Below are 23,095 nucleotides of genomic sequence, written 5' to 3' on the forward strand. Positions count from 1 at the left end.
TATTATAGAAAATTCAGAAAAGCAAAATTAAAAATACAGAAAAGCAAAAATCATTTATTTTCTACCACCTAAAAGTAATTACTATTAATAACATATCAATGTGTTCTATTTTTTATCATTTAAGATTTGGGAAAGGGTGGTATAAAAGAGACACTGTCAGTCTATAGTCTTTATCTTTGTTTCTTGCCTTCCAGCTTTTTTTTATTCTTTAAAAATGTTTTCTAGTTTTATTGAGATATAATTGACATTACTATATGAGTTTAAAGTATACAGAATAATGGTTTGACTTACATATATTGTGAAATGATAACAGCAATAATTTAGTTAGCATCCATCATCTTATATAGTTAGGATAAAAAGAGAAAACAGAAAAAGAAAAAAAAACTTTTCTCTGTGATGAGAAGTCTTAGGAAATACTTTCTTACCAACTGCCTATATGTCATATAGTAGTGTTAACTAGAATCATCATACTGAACATGACATTCCTAGTACCCACTTATCTTGTAACTGGAAGTCTGTACCTTTTGACCACCTTTCTCCAATTTCCTCTTCCCCTGCTTCCTGTCTCTGGTAACTTCAAGTCTGACCTCTTTCTCTATGAGTTGTTTGTTTGTTTGTTTGTTTTAAGATTCCACAGGTAGTGGGATCATACAGCATTTTTCTGACTTAATTCACTTAGCATCATGCTCTCTGGGTCTACTATGTTGTTGCAAATGGCAGGATTTCCTTCTTATGGTTGAGTGATATTCCATTGTGTGTATGTGTGTGTTTAATCCATTGATGGACACTTGAGGTGGTTCCCTGTCTTGGCTATTGTAAATATAATGCTGCTATGAACTGGGCGGGGGGGGGGGGGGGGGAGTGGTGGTGCAGATATCTTTTTGAGTTAGTATTTTCATTTCCTTTGGATATATTCCCAGAAGTAAAATTGCAGGATCATATGGTAGTTCTGTTTTTTTGTGTTTTTTTTGTTTTTTTTTTTTTTTTTAGAACCCTCTATACTGTTTTCCATAGTGGCTGTACAAATTTACAATCCCACCAACAGTGCACAGTTTCTTTTGTCTCTATATCCACACCAGCATTTGTTATCTCGTATCTTTTTCACAATGGCCATTCTAACAAGCAGGAGGTGATATCTCATGGTTGTTGGTGTTGATTTGCATTTCCCTGATGATGAGTGATGTTGAGCATCTTTTCATGTGTCTGTTGGCCTTTCATATATCTTCTTTGGAGAAATGTCTACTTTTGTCCATTTTTAAATTGAATTTTTTGGTGTTTTTTTGTCTTTTAGTTTATTTTTGTTTTTGTTTTATTTTTTGCTTTTGAGTTATATAAGTTCTTTGCATATTTTGGCTATTAACCCTTGATCAGATATATGGTTTGCAAATATTTTTTCCTATTCTGTAGGTTGTCTTTTCATTTGTTGATTATTTCTTTTCCTGTGAAGAAGATTTTTAGTTTGATGTAGTCCTACTTGATTATTTTTAATTTCTGTTGTTTGCACTTAATATATCATCTTCAAAAAATCATCGCCAAGACGCATGTCAAGGAGTTTTTTCCATAAGTTTTCTTCCAAGAGTTTCAGGTATTACATTTAAATCTAATTCATTTCAAGTTAATTTTTGTAAATAGCATAAGATAGGGGTCTACTTCCATTCTTTTACATGTTAGTATCAAATTTTACCAGCACCATTTATTAAAGAAACTATCTTTTCTCTATCAAGTATTCTTGGCTCCCTTGTAAAATATTAGTTGACTGTATATGCTTGGGTTTATTCTAGGTTCTTGATGCTGTTTCATTGATCTATTTGTCTATTTTTATGCCAGTACCATACTGTTTTGATTACTATAGCTTGATAGTATAGCTTAGAATCATGAAGTGTTTTTCATTTTTTTATCAACATATATTGCTTTTGTAACTTTCTTCAGAAGAATTTTAGTGTTTTTTTTTTAATTTTTAATGTTTATTCATTTTTGAGAGACAGAGCATGAGCAGGGGAGGGGCAGTGAGAGAGAGAGAGAGAGAGGGAGACACAGAATCCAAAGCAGGCTCCAGGCTCCAAGCTGTCAGCACAGAGCCTGACGCGGGGCTCGAACCCACAAACTGTGAGATCATGACCCGAGCTGAAGTCGGACACTCAACCGACTGAGCCACCCAGGTGCCCCTAGTTGGTTTTTTTTTTTTTTTTTTAACATTTATTCATTTTTGAGAGAGAGAAAGACAGAGCACAAGTCGGGGAGGGGCAGAGAGAGAGGGAGACACAGAATCTGAAGCAGACTCCAGGCTCTGAGCCATCAGCACAGAGTCTGATGTGGGGCTCAAACTCATGAACTGTGAAATCATGACCTGAGCCAAAGTCGGTCACTTAACCAGCTGAGCCATCCAGGTGCCCCTTCAAGAGGAATTTTAAAATAAATATTAACCACTAGGTGTTGAATGCCTAAAAGCCATCACTACCGTAAGGTAAGGCCTGCAGTGGGAGAATTTCAGGCATTTGAATAGTTAAGGGCACAGAACCAATCAGCTCTTCTTCAATGGTGTCTCAACACTTGGCCACCAACTCATGACAAGGAGGCTTTTTCTATTCCTCCCCAATTATAGTACTATGAAAAAAATAGGAACTTTGGAGTCAGTCACACTTGGTTTGGGAGCCCAACTCTGCCATTTACCAACTGTGTGATTTGGGGCACCTTACTTAACCTATCAGAATCAGCTTTCACATTTTCAAAATGGAGAATTTCACCTATTTCATGGATTGGCTATGATTATAGAATGGGGAATGCCAGGTGTTTTTTTTTTGTTTTTTGTTTTTGTTTTTTGTTTTTTAAAGCGTCTAATGCAGTGCCTGACACATAATAAGTGTTTCTCCTTGAGGGATTCAGGTATCCATGGAGCACAGAAAACCCATCTGGAGAAAAATGACCAATCTTCTGTCCAGCAAAACATTTTGAGCATTCATGTTTTCAATGCTATTCTAGACTAATGAGACAGAGTATTGTCCTCAGTGTCTCCAAGGAGCTCACAACTTAGTGTTGGGTAGGAGTAGGCTTGCAAAAAAATTTGTTAGATTTCATTTTTGTTGTTAAATCTCATTTTTTATGAAAAATTTTTTCTTATAGTTCAACATTCAAAAGTATAAAAGAATATATAATGAGAAGTCTCCCTCTTATAGCCCTAGTCCACCCCCTAGTTCCATCTCCTATAGGCAGCTAAATTTATGACTTCCTTATGTGTCCTTCCATAAATATTTATTTATTTATTTTTTTTTAATTTTTTTTCAACGTTTTTTTATTTATTTTTGGGACAGAGAGAGACAGAGCATGAACGGGGGAGGGGCAGAGAGAGAGGGAGACACAGAATCGGAAACAGGCTCCAGGCTCCGAGCTGTCAGCACAGAGCCTGACGCGGGGCTCGAACTCACGGACCGCGAGATCGTGACCTGGCTGAAGTCGGACGCTTAACCGACTGCGCCACCCAGGTGCCCCTCCTTCCATAAATATTTAATGCATAGATAAATGAATTGCATATCTGTTCTAGTCTCTATTTTTAAGAAACAGATGGTAGGATACCATTATGCCTGTCTGCACCTTGTTCTCTTTGCTTGACAATATGCCTTGGAGACCACTCTGTATCTGTACATGAAAGTTTTCTCATTCTTTTTAATAACTGTATAGTATTTCACTATATGGATGTTCTAGTATTTATAAGAGGAGCTTCCTATGGATGGGCAATCTTGTGCCATTACAAAAATTGCTGCAATGAAATAAGCTTGCATATATGGAAATATCCTGGAATTGAGACAATGAAAATGTTCTGAAACGTGATGGTTGCTTACCTCTGGAAATATACCAAAAACCACTTAACTATATGCTTTAAAGGGTGAATTTTACAGCATTTGAATTATACCTGAATTTTTTTAATGTTTATTTATTTTTGATTTTTTTTTTTACATTTATTTTTGAAAGACAGAGAGAGACAGAGCGTGAGCAGGGGAGGGGCAGAGAGAGAGGGAGACACAGAATCTGAAGCAGGCTCCAGGCCCTGAGCTGTCAGCACAGAGCCTGCCGCGGGGCTCGAACCCATGAACCGTGAGATCATGACCTGAGCCAAAGTCGGAGGCTTAACCAACTGAACCACCCAGGTGCCCCGTGATGTTTATTTATTTTTGAGAGAGAGAGAGAGACAGAGAAAGAGAGAGAGAAAGTGGGGGAGGGGCAGAGAGAAAGGAAGGCACAGGATCCAAGGCAGGCTCCAGGCTCTGAGCTGTCAGCACAGAGCCAACACGGCACTCGAACCCACAAACCGTGATATCATAACCTGAGCCACCCAGGCGCCCCTATATCTGAATTTTTTTAAGATTAAAATAAAAAAACAAAAAACAAAAAACTTTTCTCTAAGGAAAACATGCCAAAGTCAAAATATATTTAAAAATTTAGAAAACTAGAAAGCAATTACTTTGCTTTTTTAAAGAACAGACAGCATAACACTTTTTAAAATAAATACCACACATTTTCAAATTTCTCTTTAATTCGGCACTAGGCCAGGAGGAAGAGAGTAGAAAGAAATTACAAGGCGGAGGAAGAATCAGAGGGGAAGTCGCGGGGGACAGCGACCTCTAGGCAAGCGGAGACTCCCAAAGGCTAGGGAGAAGGAGTTGCAGGACAGAAAGGGTAGGACAGAAATAAAACGCAGGAGCTAGCAGAGAGAGAAGTTTCGGGGAGCCACTGTGACAGCTCTTAGATTCCCGGGGTCAGGAGGGGAGCTAGGAAGTTCTCTGCGACGGCCAAGAGTAATGGAAAAGTAATTGAAATCTTTACTCCATCTCTTGAAAAAAATGCCATTGTGCTGCCCCATTCACAGCATAACAATGCTGCTTAAAGTCCTCACTCTGCCCTATGCATGGCAGTAGATGTTCAGAAGATTTCTTCCCTGTGCAGCGGCTTGTTTCCCTTGCTCTTTTACCCTCCTCCTGCAACAGTCAATTCTTCTTCACCCACCCTTGGCCCTTGGTCCCTTCTAGCACCTCAGTCACAATGAATATATCCTTCATTCCTGAAAGTTTTCCCCGACTGCTTCCCAATTCCTACCTCCTGCCTCTTCCTGCTTTCTTCCACTATAGTTTGCATTTCTAATATAAATGGAATAGTACAGTAGGTACTCTTTTTTTTTTTTAATTTTACTTATTTATTTTGAGAGACAGAGTGGGAGGAGCAGAGAGAGAGAGAATCCCAAGCAGGCTCCGCACTGTCAATGCAGAGCCTGATGTGGAGCTTGAACTCACCAACCATGAGATCATGACCTGAGCCGAAACGCAGAGTCGGACCTGAGCAGAAACCAAGAGTCATATGCTTAACCAACTGAGCTACCCAGGTGCCCCTAGTATGTACTCCTTTATAGTCTGGCTTCTGTTGCCCATATGCTTTATCATTTATCATTTATCATATGCTTTTGATGGCTGAGTAGGATTCCATTGTGTGTACATACCATTAGACTTCACTTTAAAGATTAGGAATGCAGGACCCAGAGAGGGGATGAAATCTGACCAATACAAGACCTTAACAAAAATCCAGAACATGGGGGGAAGGAGGGCCATGTTTCCCTAAAACCCAAATGCAGTTTGCACTATGAAATCATATGGTTGCCATGACCACATAAGTAACCAAATAAAACTGTGCTTGTTCCAATCTCTGTCTCTAGATCTGATCAGGTCCTGGCCACACAGGGAACTGGGGCATCTCAACAGACATTTCTTCTGGGGGGACTTAGAAATTATTTAACTGCTGGACTTTTCTGCACCAAATCCTTGAAGAGTTAGGAGTTGAGGAAAGAAGTGCCCCACATTACTTATAAGTATAAAATGTCTGTTAGTTGTACCAGGTTGGATCAAATCAGACAAAGGCTTTAAAATGTTGTGTAAACTGTAAAGCATAAATCAAAGGCAAAATTATCTTCTCTATCAGAAACCACCTCAAGATTTATTTTGTGCTCGGATTAAAATTTAACATTTAGGATTGCTGATCCAGGAAAAACAAAACATAAAAGGGTCTTCGAGAACCATCCGTGAAACAGTTCAAAGAAGTTATAACATTCTATCACAATCAGCAACTGAACTGTGTGTACCTCTGTAGGAGGAGACATGAAGTTCTTTGGGTCCATGATAAACCCTCAGAATTAAACTAGCTCTGTGACTCTGACTTCTAACATTACTCCTGCCCATGCCTAAACTGACAGTGAAAGCGTTCTTTCCATCTATGACTACTCAGCTATTTTGTGTCAAGCTTCTATCGTATCCACAATTCTAGGGTGTCCTCAATTTGGCTGCACCCCGGAGACAATAGTCTACAGAATTCTATAAACTCTTAGTACCCTCTGCAGCACCACTCACCAGTATTACCTTTAGACCCTTGCTACCCTAAGGGTGGGCTGTAGAGGGGCAGTATTCCTATCACCTTGGAATTTCTTAAAAATGCAAATTCTTGACACTCTTCCCCCATTGGAACCCACATGTTAACAAGATCCCAGTAACCTGGGTCACATTAAATTATGAGAAACTCGTGTCTAGACTAGTGGTTCTTCAGCCTTAGCGCGTATCAGAATCTCCTGGAGGCAGCTGCTGCTGGTGCACCTGGTCCAGGGACTGCAGTCTGAGAACCACTGCTCTGGCTCTCAAGCTAGATGATTATGGAGATTCAGTGGATCCTTTCCCATTTACTGAGTATGACGGGGAATTCCTTCATCTTCCAACTTAGCCCGAGACAAGAATCCAGGAAAGCTGACACTCCTCAGGGACCCGGAACACAGCCTCCTCCCCTGAGTTGTTTCACTCTTGCCTCTTGTTTAAACAGAGCTATGGACGAGAGGTTCTAGGGCCTCTGTATCAAAGCCAGAGTAAATTTGTGGTGGAGGCTCCATCCGGGAATGTGTTTTCTCCACCTTTAAATTAAACAGACCTGAGGTACTGCACCTAAGAGCTATGGTACTGGAAGGGCCCTACCTGAGAATGGGATAGGACAGGTTGGTGACCCCACACTACACCTTCTGTAGAGTGTTTCATAAAGGCCCTTCAAATCCAGGGCTTTGTCTTGAGTCCTTCTTGGGAATACTCAGAGCTCTTAAGTCCACTTGTGCCCTGCATGGCACAACAGCCATATACCTCGGTACAGAGATGTGCTTTGGACCACACCAAGGCCAAGCATAGCCCCGGGACTCTAACTCAAAATCTGTGCACTGTTGGATCCTGCCGCCTTTGTGTTATAGAAACACACCTAAATGCATAGAAAAGAGACTTCAGACAAGCAAAATTACCTTCAAATAGAAATATTTAATCCAAGAAGGACACAGAAGCCATTCCAAATAGTAGATATGAGTGTCGACTGGTAAGTGGTTGGTCCCCTCTACCCCAATCATCCGTTGGATAGGAGGAGGTAAATTATTTTCACCAAGATTACATCTCACAAATTACGAATTTACATCACAGAGAAGCTTCAAATAGAAATAATAACTGTCGTTGTAGAATGCTTATTATATGTCAGGGTCTGTGCTAAATGTTTACAGGTATTACTTCAATCCTAACTATGAGGTTAAAATCACTGTTATCCTCATTTTACAGATGTGGACACTGAGAAACAGAATTATTACATATGTATCTTGCCTAAGGTTACAAAGGCAGTTTGACATTCAGACCTGTGTTCTCAACCATAGACCAAATGTGGCAGTCATAAAACAACAGCTTGGTGCTGTAGGGAAAGAGTTGGCCATTATTGTGCACAATAGGGATTAAAACAAAAATGCAAAACATTTTTTTTTAAACATTGAACTCTGTTTGCTTGCTTATTTATTTGTTTATTATTTAGCAACATGGGGGTGGGAGACAAAAATCTCACCGAGAAAACTATTTCATAAAACAGATCAGAGTATAGCTCTTTTGGGTGGAGCCAGGCAGAGGTCCTGGACCCCTCCCCATTCTCACAGCCCCTCCCCTACCACACTCTGCTCCCACCTTGTATTCACTAATAGTGAGTGGTTCCACCTTGCTGGTTTCTGGTCTCAATATTTCCAATCCTGAGTCCATTCCCTGCCCTCTTCCTACCTGAGATAACTAAGAAGTTTTTCCCCAGTTCCAATCATGAAAGAGCAGGGCAAAACATGGATGTGTCCTGGAGGGGAATGGTCCTGGGTGTGCACGGCCTTTGAGAGGTGGGTGAAATACTTTAAGGATGATGAATTTTACTGAACATCCAAAATTATAGTTGGTAGTTGAAAGAAATGGTGGGAATTGTTTAAAAAATATTGTAATATAGACTCTAGGAAGAATGTTAAGTCTGAACACCTGGTGTCTACTTATGTAATGTCCAGCCCAACTTGGAATTGTGTGCAGGCATGATCATGCACATTAAGCTTTAACGGATTGGCATTACTCTGATCTAAGGCATTAATGGATTAGGTATATTTGGGAAGAGGGGGCACAGTGCTAACCCAAGCACTAGTTCATGAAGTTCCATACCACCTCCATGACTGAAGACTTCAGCACCCAAGGCTTTGGTGCTCCATACCAAACCACCATTCACAGCACTGTCATGGAGGGACCTCAGGTGGATCTCTTCAGGGACCAGGGCGGCAAGAAACTTGTTCTCTCCATGCCATCCAGAAGGCCTAAAACTGCCATTCTGTCACTGAACTGGCTGGGCCAATCAGGGTCAGCTTTGAGGAGAGGTTGGCATAGTCAGGCTTTTCTACCCGGGCAATGAACTTCTGAAGTGGCAGGAATTCCAAAGGCCATGGTGGTCCCTTTTATGTGGTCCATTCAATCAATGACTGGTTTGACCCACTCAGTGGTCTTGGTGGAGGGCGGTTCTCACCTTTAAAAAAATACTTCAGGGGTGCCTGAGTGGCTCAGTTGTTTAAGTGTCCGACTCTTGATTTCAGCTCAGGTCATGATCTCTTGTTTCATGAATTCAAGCCCCACATTGGGCTCTGTGCTGACAGCGTGGAGCCTGCTTGGGATTCTCTGTCTCTGTCTCTCTCTCAAAAATAAATAAATAAACATTAAAAAAAATACCTTAACACTTTGACCTTTTAATAACTTTTAACGTTCTGGTGGACATCTTTAGTCTTTTCTCCTTTGCGTTTTTTTTTAACATAGCTAAATTCACAATGTATATTTGATTTTGTGCCTTATTTTTCTTTTGCCTACTTATATCATAAGGATTTTCCCACGTTAATTACTTTTCATAAGCAACAAATAATCTTGAATGAGGTAAGTAAATCTATCTGCACCTTGGTTTCTTCATGTGTAGTATAGGCAATTGTATCGTGCTAGCATTCACATTGAAAGCTTTTAAAACACAGATTGCTGGGCACCACCTCCAGAATTTCTGATTCAGTGGGTCTGGAGTAGGGCCTGAGAATTTGCACGTCCAACAAGTTCCCAGGAGATGCTGATGCTGCGGGTCAGGAGACCACACTAGGAGAACCAGTGAAATGAGGAGATTGAGTTGTGGGATTTCCAAGGTCACTGCTGGTTTCAAAATCTAAGTGTTTGCATATTTTTCAAATTTTTTAAAAAAACCCAACCAACTCTTAAAACACATGACTTTTCTAAAGTTTAACAAAACCTCATGATTTTTTAAATACAAAAGAATATCATCTACCATTTAAAAGTAATTGTTTCCACTTGTAACTCACATGCATTCCATACTTGCTTCTCTTTGAAGTTACCTGGAGTTTTAAAAGGATATCTTTAAAGAACAGTTAGACTTATATCTAATACTTTATTGTTTCTCTTTGCATAGTTCCATATGTATTGAAGAGCTGTGCAGAATTTATAGAGACTCACGGCATTGTGGATGGAATTTATCGGCTTTCGGGAGTCACCTCAAATATACAAAGGCTAAGGTGAGCTAAAAGAAGAGCCCCCAAAGAATTCTCCCATGAGCCTTCCTCTGTCCATACCTCTGTTCGCCAGAATTGGGAGTATTAAAAACCTGAAGCAGTTGAGAGAAGGGTGGCAGGGCAGAAGATCAAGTGTGATGTTTTCAGATGCCTAACTGTTCTTAATCTAATCAGGAAATCCTCTAGTCTGATGTAATTCTTTCCAACAAAAGCTCCTGAGAGTTTTTAATCTGTTTCTTTGTCTTGCACCAGGTTTAGCCTTCTTAGGTGGATTCAGCTGAACTCAAATGATTTAAAATACAAGTCAGGAAAACACGATTTATTATCATTCACTTGTCTACCCAGAGTTCAGTTAGATCCCAATTACATAGTGTTCAGAACTTGGAGATGATAGGAGTTTTTCTGTTGGCACACATTCAACATTGGATATTTCACTTGGTCAGGAAATCACAAATCTTCATGATTGTGCATTTCTTTCGTTGAGGCTGCTATTTTATTTAATTTTAATTTTTATATAGAGAGAGCACAAGTAGGGGAGAAGGGCAGAGGTAGTGGCAGAGAGAGAGAGAGAGAGAGAGAGAGAGAGAGAGAGAGAAAGAGAATCTTGAGCAGGCTCCACCATTAGTGGAGCTTGATCCCATGACCCTGGGATCATGATCTGAGTGAAAATCAAGAGTCAGACGCTCAACTGACTGAGCCATCCAGGCACCCCGAGGCTGATATTTAAAAGACTATGGATAGGGGCGCCTGGGTGGCGCAGTCAGTTAAGCGTCCGACTTCAGCCAGGTCACGATCTCGCGGTCCGTGAGTTCGAGCCCCGCGTCAGGCTCTGGGCTGATGGCTCGGAGCCTGGAGCCTGTTTCCGATTCTGTGTCTCCCTCTCTCTCTGCCCCTCCCCCGTTCATGCTCTGTCTCTCTCTGTCCCAAAAATAAATAAAAAACGTTGAAAAAAAAAAAAAAAGACTATGGATAGATGGGTTATTTCCAAATGTATTGCTTTTTCCTAAACAATTCTAGAATTTATCCTAGAGTTTTTTGGAAGAAATTTCTGTCACATTGAATTAAGAGTATAATAACCTTCACACAAAACACATGTGTATGTTTTATATGTATTACATATATCAAATAAAGGGAAAAGATATACAGTATATATACAGAGTGTTTTATCAGGTGGTATTTTTATATATTTATTATATGTTTAGTTATAAATAAATGTAGACTTTTGAAACAATAAAAGCATTCGCATTACCAGAATAGTCTGTTGAATTTAATAGATTGTAAAGTTAATGTATTTTTGTCTTCTTCCTCTGACTTGGTTTTCTGTCCCTCCCCCTCAAATCGCAATTATAATGAAATTATACCAAAGGAATAAAACATCTTTTTTATTCCTGGAGAACTGGTGACTGTTCAAAACTAATCAGCTTATTGTAACCATAGATTTTAACAGATCTATGTGCTTTTATAATTTCACTAATTTACTGACATTTTTTAGAGTTTCAACAAATACTTTTTAATGTTTCACTCTTAGCTCTGAAATATACCAACTACATGGTAGTTAGTACCGTAGGAGAACATTTGAGCAATGGCCAATTCTTTTTCATTTAAGGACCAACCCTATTAGCCTCGACAGGGAAATTTTGGCTAAATAAATGAATAAGCTCCAAATTATTCTTGTTCTGGCCTCTTAAAGAAACACACACACACACACACACACACACACACTTGTGAATTTATAAGGCCGTTGCATGGTTTTCTTTTCAGAGCCCCACTCAGCTCCTTTCAGGTTTGGCCACCATCAGGGATTTCCCCACCCTTTGTTGAAGGTCCAGAACCAGGTGACAGGAAAATGGGCAGTGAGCTGTTTTGAAATGCTGGTCCCGAGAGTCCTGTTGACTTTGCCACTACTTGGCTGACCAAATGAATACTGTCAAGAAACCTAATTCCTCCTCTATGTTAAAGCTGAAAATTGTCATTTCTTAAACAGATTTTTAACTTGTAAGTGTATACTATTTGAGGCAGTGTATTCACATAAGTTTGGTAAGGAAATGTTTTATAATCAGAAACAAGGCCTGGAATCTGATGATGTTCCCAAACACCTCACTATACATTGCTTATAAGAAGATATTTATGGGGCGCCTGATTGGCTCAGTCAGTTAACTTTCTGACTTTGGCTCAGGCCATGATCTCAAGGTTTGTGAGTTCGAGCCCCATGTCAGGCTCTGGTCTGACAGCTCAGAGCCTGGAGCCTGCTTCAGATTCTGTGTCTCCCTCTGTCTGCCCCTTGGCTGCTTGCATTCTGTCCCTCACATTGTCTCAAAAATAAGTAAATATTAAAAAAAAAAATTAAAAAAAAAAGAAGATATTTAGAAGCTGGTCTATCCCATGGGAGTCCCTGTCAGGCAGCTTAGAAGTTTCCATTTAGCAGCAAGAAGATAGTTGCTTAAACCTTGGGTTTGAGTCTCCAGATAAAACAAGTTTGTTGACGTAGGTATATGGAGATGAATGATAACAATCTGACTCACTCTGGTTTTGGTCTCTCCTCCAAGAAAGAAAAGTTCATTTGGAACAAAATTTTGGAAGAATTGAAATCTCAACAGGCTTTTTTGGCGGATTGTTTGCATATTTCCTCACTGTTCATAACTGAAACTGCAGACATAATGCGCTGAGAAATCCATTTGTAAATGGGCATTATGTTTTCCTAATGACAGCAGCTTTTACAGGGAAGATCCAGACCTGACTTGATAAGTCTTCCCATAGCTTCCTTATGCCAGGAAAAGAAGGTCATTTTGAATCGAGGTCAAAATGTAGTCAGATCAGCAGTTTAGGGTCTTTTTACCCCTAAGCAGTCAAGCGGCTGCTTACATAGAACACATGTTCCCGAGGTTGTTATGTCTCTGTCTGTGTTGTTTCAGGCAAGAGTTTGGCTCAGATCAATGTCCAGATCTGACAAGGGAAGTGTACCTCCAGGACATCCACTGTGTGGGCTCACTCTGCAAGCTGTACTTTAGGGAGCTGCCCAACCCCCTTCTGACTTATGAGCTCTATGAGAAATTCACGGTAAGTGTTTGGATTTCCATTATGGTTACTGAGTGGGACACGTGGATGGGCCAAGGAGAGTTTCAGCACTAAAATAACAATAATAATACTCACCAGATGGCTGGCACTATCTTAGTTTAGTGCCATTGCTGGCACTACCAGGCAATGGAAATAGGATGGTATAGGGAAGAAAGTAAGGTAGTGGGTCTATTGGCTAAATTTTTCCTTTCTTAAATTTTCAGAATCGTGGCTATTTGTTTCAAGAGCTGGATTAAAATTACTTCTATGTTTATTTAGCTAAATGTACCTCATAGTATAGGGGGAAAACTAAGAATGAGAGATGTGAAATGACTGGCCCAAGGTCACACAGCAGGACAGGAACCTGGGACTCCAGATGTACACTCACGGCTAGTTCATTTTTATCAGGCAACTTCTTCTGTATTTCTTTTGGGGGGTTGGGAATGAGGTGGGCAGGTAGAGAAGGGAGAGAGAACAAACCCAAATCAAGAGAGAGATCAGAAAGCTGGAAAAAGAAAATAATCTGGGAAATGCAGCCAAGAGGAAGTGTAGGCCTGTGAGTTGGATTGGTGAAAGATAGATGGACAGAACACCTAAACAGCAGCTCTATGGTTACCAGATAGGGGCACCTATAGGAAAAGTAGAAAGCATAAATGCTTACAGGATGTTTGTAGAGACAGCATTAAAAATTGGGCTTGAGCATTTGGCTGCAGGGATGGAGGTGCAGAGTAGGTACAGTTGGATTTAACCAAGATTGAGGGTGTATTCAGCTAATAAAGGGGATGAGGAAGATGAGGGTATATACAAGAGAGTGACTGAAATAGTTGACCATGGAATTTTGTCTGGATAAGAAGGGAAGTGAGGCCTTAAGGCAGTGTGTAACAGTGAAAAAAAGATTATTGATGGATTATTGAGGTCAACAGACTGTTAGTATGAATGAGGTGGTCAGAGGTGATGCTTGAAATTAAGATTTGTAGGAGTTGCAATTATGGGTAAGGACCAGATCTAGGCTCTAACATGGGCAGCAATCTTTCTCATGGCTCCTGTTATAAACTTCCTTTGAGCATATAAAATGTTCTTCAGTTCAAAATGATATAGGACTAAATGCATGCATTTTAAATGTTGAACTTGGACCATTAAAATGTATTTAAGAGTTTTCAATGATACAGAGAAACACTCATAATGATACCTGGAAAAGAACAGATACATAATTGTATATTAAAATGTGATTAAAGAAAAAGATGTTCAAAGGATTAGCAGCCATTTATTTCAATAATGAGATTATAGTTTTCCCTGCCTCTTTAGACTTTAACTTTCAAAATCTCATCCACTAAAAGGACATTAACTTTTTAATGAAAAAAAAAATGAGGCCAAAACACAAAAAACTTGGGCTTAGTGGTTGACTACTGGGGAAGCCAACATATACCAGCTGATGTGAAGTGTCAGTGGTTTGTGGACCCTAAGAGATCTAAGTGGACCTTGAGAACTAAGGCCAAAGCCACTCTGAGTGGCTAAGTCAAAAACAATGGCAGTCTCTGACCATCAAAATCACACAGGAGTCTTTCCCAGGAACCAGGAAGAAAAGTTGTGGGTCTCATGTGAGTCTGCCAGATTATAATACCATCACCATATGTAATTATTTCCTCATTTTAAAAGTAATCATTTTCAGGGGGCACCTGGGTAGCCCAGTTGGTTAAGCGTCCAACTCGTGATTTTGGCTCAGGTCACAATCTCATGATGAGTGAGTTCGAGCCCCGCATCAGGCTCTGTGCTGACAGTGCAGAGCCTGCTGGGTATTCTCTCTCTCTTCCTCTCTCTCTCTGTTTCTCCCCAGCTTGTGTTCTCTAGCTTTAAAAAAATTTAACAAAAATAAAAATAAAAGTAGTCATATTTGCTAAAAGACAGTTTGAAAAATGGAGGAAAGTGGAAAGGAACCCTTCGTCTCTTCTTGTAAGCACCAAAAACAACTACGGTTAACATGTGGGGTTTTTTTTCACTCTTACTCCTTGCACAGTGTTTTTGTTTTCCCAGATGAAATTAGAATTTTATTGCAAAAATGAAAGTAATATAGAAATGTATAAAGGAGAAAGTAGAAATCCCTGGAAATCTCACACCCCAGGCATATCTGCAGCTAACATTTTAGGAGACATCATTACAGATTGCTCCCTCTCCCTCCCCTCTGACTCTTTCTCAAGCTCTCGCAATCTGTCTCTCTCTTTCACTCTCCCCACTTTCCCTTCTCAATACTATGTATCACTGCTTTGTAGTGTTAACTCAACAATGTGTCCATCTTTCCGTGCTGACAATTAGACACTTTTTACAGAGTATTCTCTCATATGCTCAGTGAATTTCTAAAGCCAGTTTCCTACTATGGACATTTAGACTTTTTGTTTCTCAACACTTTGCTTTTACAAAACAACATATAATAAACATTTTTGTACATATATCTTTATCCTTTTGCCTGCTTATATCTTTAGGGAAAAAAATCATAGAATTAGATTTACTGAGTAAAAAGCTTTTATTTAAAATTTTGTTGGGGGGTGCCTGCGTGGCTCAGTTGGTTGAGCGTCCGACTTTGGCTCAGGTCATGATCTCGGGGTCTGTGAGATCGAGCCCCACGTCGGGCTCTGTGCTGACAGCTCAGAGCCTGGAGCCTGCTTTGGATTCTGTGTCTCCCTCTCTCTCTCTGCCCCTCCCAACTCATGCTCTGTCTCTCTCTCTGTCAAAAATAAATAAACATTAAAAAAATAAAATAAAATAAAATAAAATAAAATAAAATAAAATAAAATAAAATAAAATTTTCTTGGGGCGCCTGGGTGGCTCAGTCGATAAAGCCTCCGACTTCAGTTCAGGTCATGATCTCAATCTCATGGTCCGTGAGTTTAAGCCCTGCATTGGGGCCTGTGCTGACAGCTCAGAGCCTGGAGCCTGCTTTGGATTCTGTGTCTCCCTTTCTTTCTGCCTCTCCTCCACTTACTCTCTGTTTTTCTCTCTCTCTCAAAACTAAATAAACATTAAAAAAAAAGTTTATTACTGCAACACAGACTTTGGAGAAAGACTTTTATTTTATATTTTTCTCAATTGTGATAATTCCTGTTAGTGTTATCTGGTAGGTCTCAAGGTATTTAAGTGCTATTTGTCAATACCTAAACTATAAAAGTTACATTATTTATTTCATATAGTAATTCATAATCTTTTTTGAATCACAGATCCTTTGAGGGAAATGATGAAAGTTCTGGATCCAATTCTCAGAAAAATGCATATTCACACAAAATTGTGCCCAAAACTGCAAGTGATTCAGGCTTCAGATTAACAATTCTATGAGTGTCTAGGAGCTACTCGTATCTTTAAATATATGTATATTTCTTAAACATATATCATATAATATTATATCTATATCTATATCTATATCTATATCTATATCTATATCTAGATATATATATATCTCCTCAGCAACAACTTGAGTTTGAGACTAGTTTATAGAAGAAATCACACTGTAATGTTAGCATTTATTATAAATTAAGATTACAGTAAATAGAAGCTATTTAAACTTTATGATCTAACTAGTAGGGTTTCACTGATCTCTGGTGGATAATGTAATAACATAACAGAAAACACTAAACAAAGAGAAAAACATTTAGTAATGAGCAAATTTAGAATATATTAGGATTTGAGAAAACTTACTTTCATTTAGCATAATACACCAAATATCTATGAAACAAGAGAATATATAAACAGAAGAAAAATCCAATCTGCTTATTTTAGCAAACAATTATTTTAGGATGCTAACTAGTCTTTGACCCTTTGCTTAACTGTGACATTTGAACCTGTTTCATCACAGGGGCAAGGAACCATTTTTTCATTCTGTCCTTTCATTCTGTCAAAAACATCCCCTAGGGGTACCTGGGTGACTCAGTTGGTTAAGCATCCTGCTTCAGCTCAGGTCATGATCTTGTGGTTTCTGAGTTCGAGCCCCACACTGGGCTCTCTGCTATTAGTGTGGAGTCCACTCCAGATCCTCTCCCTCTCTCTCTGCCCCTGCCCCCCCCTCAAAAATAAACATTAATGATTTTTTTAAATCCCCTTATCTTCCATGGAAACATGGATTGTCTCAGCTCAGAAGCTGTCCTCAGAACTCTACCTTGACCATTGTGCCATGTGCTGCTGGTGTGAAAAAAAAAAAAAAAAAAGTTTAAAATTTTGTGATGTATTGCCAAATTGTTCTCCAGAGAGATAAGAATGGTCTTTTCCCTGCAGCCTCACCAACCAACACTGGATATTTTTAATTTGTTAAATTATTCGCAATCTGAATCAACCAAAAATATATTTAATTTTTGTTTTAACTTGTGCATAAGACTTTATTGTTTGTTTTCTACATGGTTTTAATCCTCTTTTCAGTATAATAGTGCATCTTAGAATATGATAGAATAGAATATCATCATGTTAAAGAACAGAATGAGTCTAATTTATTTTAACTAAGTTTAATTTTATGATAGTTGGGGGATAGATAAGAATTCTTTTTTTTAAATTTATTTTAATGTTTACTTATTTTTGAGAGAGAGGGAGAGAGAGAGAGAGAGAGAGAGAGAGAGAGGGAGAATGAGTGGGGGAGGGGCAGAGAGCAAGGGAGACACAGAATCTAAAGCAGGCTCCAGGCTCTAAGCTGTCAGCACAGAGCCCAACGTGGGGCTCAAACCCACAGACCATGATATGACCTGAGATGAAGTCAGACACTTAACCAACTAAGCCACACAGGTGCCCCAAATTCTTATCTGGAAACTTTAGATATACAGTTTCTTCATAAATCTTGCTTTTAGGCTCAGAACAAAATCTATATTTATCTCTTCTCACTTTCGTTCCCTAACATTGCTAATCATTTTGTTCTCCCACAGTAATACAGTAATACCAAAGCAACATTATTGTCAACTTGTCATCATATTTCCAGGAAATCTAACATGGTATTGACACTAAAAAATAAAATAAAAGTATTTTGCTGTGCAACTGACTTTGACATAGGTAGGACCTTAGTGAAGTTAACTATGTTGAAAAATTTATCACTTAACTACTTTCTTTGATCACAATAAATTATGATGATATAAGCAAACCTTCTTCAGGAATATAGAAATAGCTCTGTTAACAGTGTCACAAATTCTTACAATGATTTATTTAAACCCACTTGCACGGCTAAAGTAGAATACTATGTCAATGGAATAATAGGACTAGAAAAATATTAATGAAATTATACTAATGGGCTTATTTATTGAGTGCTTACTACATGATAAACTTGATAAACTTATTAAAATGTTGTACTTAATCTTCATAATAACTGTATGAAGTAGGTTTTATAGTCTCTTACAGATGAGAGAATTACAGATGAGCCTCAGAGACTCTCTTGTCTGGGTTTGTACAGCTAATAAATAGAAGGAAAGGTTTAATATTCTGTCTCAAAAGTACCATACTATTTTAAAATAGAGTTAACAACTCCTATATAGGCCCAAGCATTCAATAACTTAATATGAAGTAAAGAAAGCGTCCCAGAGTAACAAAGGAACAATTCAATCAATGGTAGTAGGAAAATTGACTATTAGGAAAGGAGGAAAGTCCAGTTACATTCTTACCATTTAGCAGATTTTAGGGTGAAGAAAGTCTTTCTAACAACAAAAGCAAAGGGAAAAAGATCAGCAGAGACAAATGTAACAAACTAAACTACGTATAAATTATTTTTCCTATGTAAAAAAACACCTTAACAAAATTAAAAGGCAAATGGCCAACTATAAAAACCATCTACAGTAAAGATGATGGGAGATTAATATTCTTTAATTATATGGAATCCTACCTATTAATAAAGGGGAAAAAACCCATAAATAACCACATAACAAAAAAGCCACCCGCTAAACAAATGAGTGAAGAACCTCAACAAACAATGCAGAGAAGAAATACAATTTTTAAAAAATTATAAATGGACCCAAAACTGATGTAACATTGTGTGTAACTGTGCTTCAATTAAAAAAAAAGTCAGATGGGGCACCTGGATGGCTCAGTCGGTTAAGTGTCCCACCTTGGCTCAGGTAATGATCTTTTGGTCCTTGAGTTCAAGCCCCTCAGTGAGCTCTCTGCTGTCAGCGCAGAGCCTGCTTCAGATCCTCTGTCCCCTCCTCTCTGTGCCCCTCTCCTGCTCACACTTTCTCTTTCTCAGAAATAAATAAACAATTTTTAAAAAGTCACATAGGTAGACAGTTTTGAAATGTAAAAAAAAAAAATTATTTATTTATTTATTTATTTATTTATTTATGTATTTAAGTTTATTTATTTTTGAGAGGAGAGAGAGAGAGAAAGAAGGAGAAGGCCAGAGGGTGGGTGGGGGACAGAGGATCATAAGCAGGTTCTGGGCTAACAGCACAGAGCCTGATGTGGGGCTTGAACCCACAAACCGTGAGCTCATGACCTGAACCAAAGTTGGATGCTTAACCAACTGAGCCAACCTGATGCCCCTAAGAAATTTTTTTAATTAAAAAAAATTATTAAATGTATTAGAAAAATATGTTTGTATATTAAAGAAACACTTTTTTAACATTAGTATTTCATGCTGGGTGACAGTGGCTCTTGTATGGTTTTTCTATTGGAAGTGTGAACTGGCTGGATATCTCAGAAAGTCATTTGAAATTACTGTCAAGAATCCTAAAATGCTCATATTTTTAATATAGTAACTCTATTTCTAGAACTACATTCTAAGATAATAATCAGATGTGTACATAAATGATTGACTTGTAAATATTTCATTGCAATATTATAATACCAAAATTTGGGGAGTATCTGTGTAACAATAAGGGATGAGTTAAAATAAATGATAATAAATCTACTATTTTTAATCCTGGGTAGCCATGATAAGTCTCATTTCTTTTTTTTCTTTTTTTTAAGATTGTATTTCTTAAGCGTATTTATTGGCCACAATATAAAGTTAAATGGAGAAAAAAAAATAGTATATGCAAGTGAATAGGAAATGATGCCAGTATTCATGTTTGGTGCTGGGAAGTCCTGGCAGATTGCTTCTTTTATGTTTCACATGTGAGCAGGTTAAGAGCAGTTAACGTCTGTATGGTAGGATAGCAAGTGATGATAATTCCCTCATTGTTCATATTTTAATTTTTAATCACGTATTAGTTTCCTATAGCTGCTGTAACAAATGACCACAAACTTAGTGGCTTAAACAACAGAAATTTGTTCTCTCCCAGTTCTAGAGCCCAGAAGTCTGAAATTAGTTTCACTGAGCTGACATCAAGGTGTGTGCAGGGCTGTGCTCCTTCCAGGGAGCCTAGGGAAAACTGTTCCTCACCTCTCCCATCTTCTGTTCGCTTCTGGCACTCCTTGGCTTGTGGCCACATCACTCCCATCTCTGCCTCTGTGACTGCACTGCCCTCTCCTCTCTCTGGGAAAGATCTCCTTCTGCCTCCCTCTTATAAGAGTAGCTGTGATGGCATTTAGGGCCATTGAGATAATCCAGGATCATCTCATCTCAAAACCTTTAACTTAATCGCATCTGCAAAGATTCCTTTCCCAAATAAAGTAACATTTATGGGTTCCAGAGATTAGGACCTGATATCTTTGGGAGCAATTGCTCAACCTACAACATTACATTTCCTTTGCATCAGAAAAAAAGTTCATTTTAGGAAAAATTCAGTCTTCACCAGATTGATTCAGGTAAAATTATCACACCCAAAAGAAAAGTTGCTGATTTGGGATTTTTAGAGAAGGCAGTTTGGGGAGGTGTTTAATTTTATACTGAATTTATATTGAAATAACCCTTTCGTGTATCGGTCTCCCTCATTCAATCCTAAGCTTGCTGAGGACAGAAACAGTGTTTATTTTGTTCATTATTATGTTTCTTTTCCCTGCTCTCCAGCTGCTGGAAAATGTTGTCACTGTTTACTTGGTAAACGTTTGCTGACAGGTTTGCAGATCCACACATATTTGAAATGCCACTTGAGGTGGGGAACAAGTGTGTGGCAAAAGCCGACTGACCATGAGCTCAAGATAGCTACAAAGGGGGACAGTGGCCAGCTGCCCTTGGTTTGCCTAGAACTCCCCCAGTTTTAACACTGGAAGTCCTGTGTCCCAGGAAACCCCTCAATCCCAGACAAAGCAGGATCATGGGGAAATTAGAGATGGGCCAGGTCATGTAATTGTAGCCAGGGCCCAGGGGTACAAGAGCACCTGCCTCTGGAGATCCCACACAGACCAGGTTCCACCACCACTGCTGACAAAACCCAAAGGCAGAGACAAGTGGTGGCGAAGCAAGAGAGGAATTATTTCAGAGAGGCCGACACTGGGAAGACAGAAGCTCGTGGCTCAAAGACTGTCTCCAAAGTGCTGAGAATACTTTCAAGGTTTATAGAAGGAAAATGTGGGGCAAAGGTGGGTGAGTACAGGCACGTAGGTAGTAGAGATCAAACCGATCCTTGTCCTGGGGTCAGTCACTCCCATCTTGCTGACTCAGGGCAGTCCTTATTGCTTGAGGGGCAGTTTTGTCCCCACCAGGGGATGCTTTGCCCGCAGGGTCTTTTTCCTGAGTTAAGAGATAAGCTGGAAAGAAGAAAATCAATTGAAAGTCTGAGGTCAGACGGAGGTAGTTGAAGTTCTCTTTCATAATCATGCTTGTTCCACATGTGTGACAAAGATGGAAAGGTATAACGAGTGCCTGAAAGGACACACTGGTTGCCTCTGGAGACAACCTGTGAAGGTCTGTGCCTGGGAGGAAGACTTTATTCTGTATATTCGTTTAAATGCTTTCATTTTTAAAATCATGTGCATCCGGGCGCCTGGGTGGCTCAGTCAGGTAAGCACCTGACTTCTGCTTAGGTCATGATCTCGAGGTTCGTTAGCTTGAGCTTGAGTTGGGCTCTGTGCTGACAGCTCAGAGCCTGCAGCCTGCTTAGTATTCTGTGTCTCCCTCTCTTTCTCTCTCTGCCCCTCCCCTGCTCACACACACACACACACACACACACACACACGCTCTCACTCTCTTAAAAATGAATAAACATTAAAAATATTTTTAAAAATAAAATCATTGCATGAATTACTTTTGAGTCTAATAGCTTAAAATATTTTAAGATAATAAAAATGGCTTTTTAATGATTTTTAAATAATTGATGGAAAATCAAGGGCAATACTGAGTTGCAGTTGGATTACAGTTGGAAAGGATAGGCACGGGTTGTTTGTCCACCATGGTGACAGGGCTGCGAGGTAGCAGGACGTGAGCTGTAAGTGAGGGTGCTGGTGGTGTTCAGGTAAACAGATAAAACAGGAGCAAGGGGCCCACCAGAAGGGAGAGAGTCTAGTCTTGGACGGAGTCCACAAAGGGCAGAGAAGCAGTCTTCTTGATACTGATTGGAAGAGAGCAAATAGTCACAGATTCATCCTTAAATCTTTTAAGATTTAATTGCTAGCCAGATTAGCTTGGCAAAAGTTGAGTGAAATTCTCTTTCAGGCAAAAAATTGGCATAGGCAGAGTTTTAACTCCCCTTCCCCAATTTCCCAGTGGTAGGTTCTGCCAACCTAATGGGGAAACATAAAGAGTGCTAAAAACAAGTTTTCAAGGACTGGACCCTCCAGGAGAAACTACAGGATCTAGAGGGCTTCTGAATGGGATGGGGAGAGGCTGTGAACAATGAAATAAACAAGAATCCCAAATGGGACCTACAGGCATCAGGGGATGGGCCCGCCCAGCCTCTCAGAACAAAGATGACTAACAGCTTCCTAAAATATCAAAGAAACTTTCCATGAGGGCTGTTAAATTGACCTGCACCTTTATTCCCCAGACACAGGTTTAGGAGGGTGGGGGCACTTTACAAAGTTTGCTGGGGGGAAGAGAGACCTCCCACTCCTCCCTCCCCCTTTGCAGGATAGAATGTGGGAGGACCCGTACCACATTCCACAGTCCCTCCTTCCTCTGGAGCTTCTCTCCCTTGGCTTCCCTTATGAGGTTCTCCCTGCCTTGGGAGTCTGGGTCTTCTCCACAAATCTATTTTCTAAATGACTTCTCAGAAAGAGCAGAGATGTCAAGGTGCTTACTCCAGGCCTCATTCTTGTTCCCACCCTCCACCTCCTCCATATCTCAAAAATTGAGGTTTACAACAGAGATTGTGTTTATGC

The 23,095-nt window shown here is 39.4% G+C and overlaps 1 protein-coding gene across 1 annotated transcript in view; it reads left to right on the top strand.

The window, feature by feature from the left end:
• The window catches only part of ARHGAP31 (Rho GTPase activating protein 31), a 114,495-nt gene that overhangs the window by 55,694 nt on the left and 35,706 nt on the right, over window positions 1-23,095 (top strand). Inside the window, exons 2-3 of the mRNA XM_019448454.2 lie at window positions 9,793-9,895; window positions 12,805-12,949. Coding sequence (XP_019303999.1) covers window positions 9,793-9,895; window positions 12,805-12,949 — 248 coding nt within the window. The remainder of the gene's footprint in view (window positions 1-9,792; window positions 9,896-12,804; window positions 12,950-23,095) is intronic.

The sequence above is a fragment of the Panthera pardus genome, unplaced genomic scaffold (assembly GCF_024362965.1).
Source record: "Panthera pardus isolate Hobbes unplaced genomic scaffold, ASM2436296v1 HiC_scaffold_16, whole genome shotgun sequence".
NCBI lineage: Eukaryota > Metazoa > Chordata > Mammalia > Carnivora > Felidae > Panthera > Panthera pardus.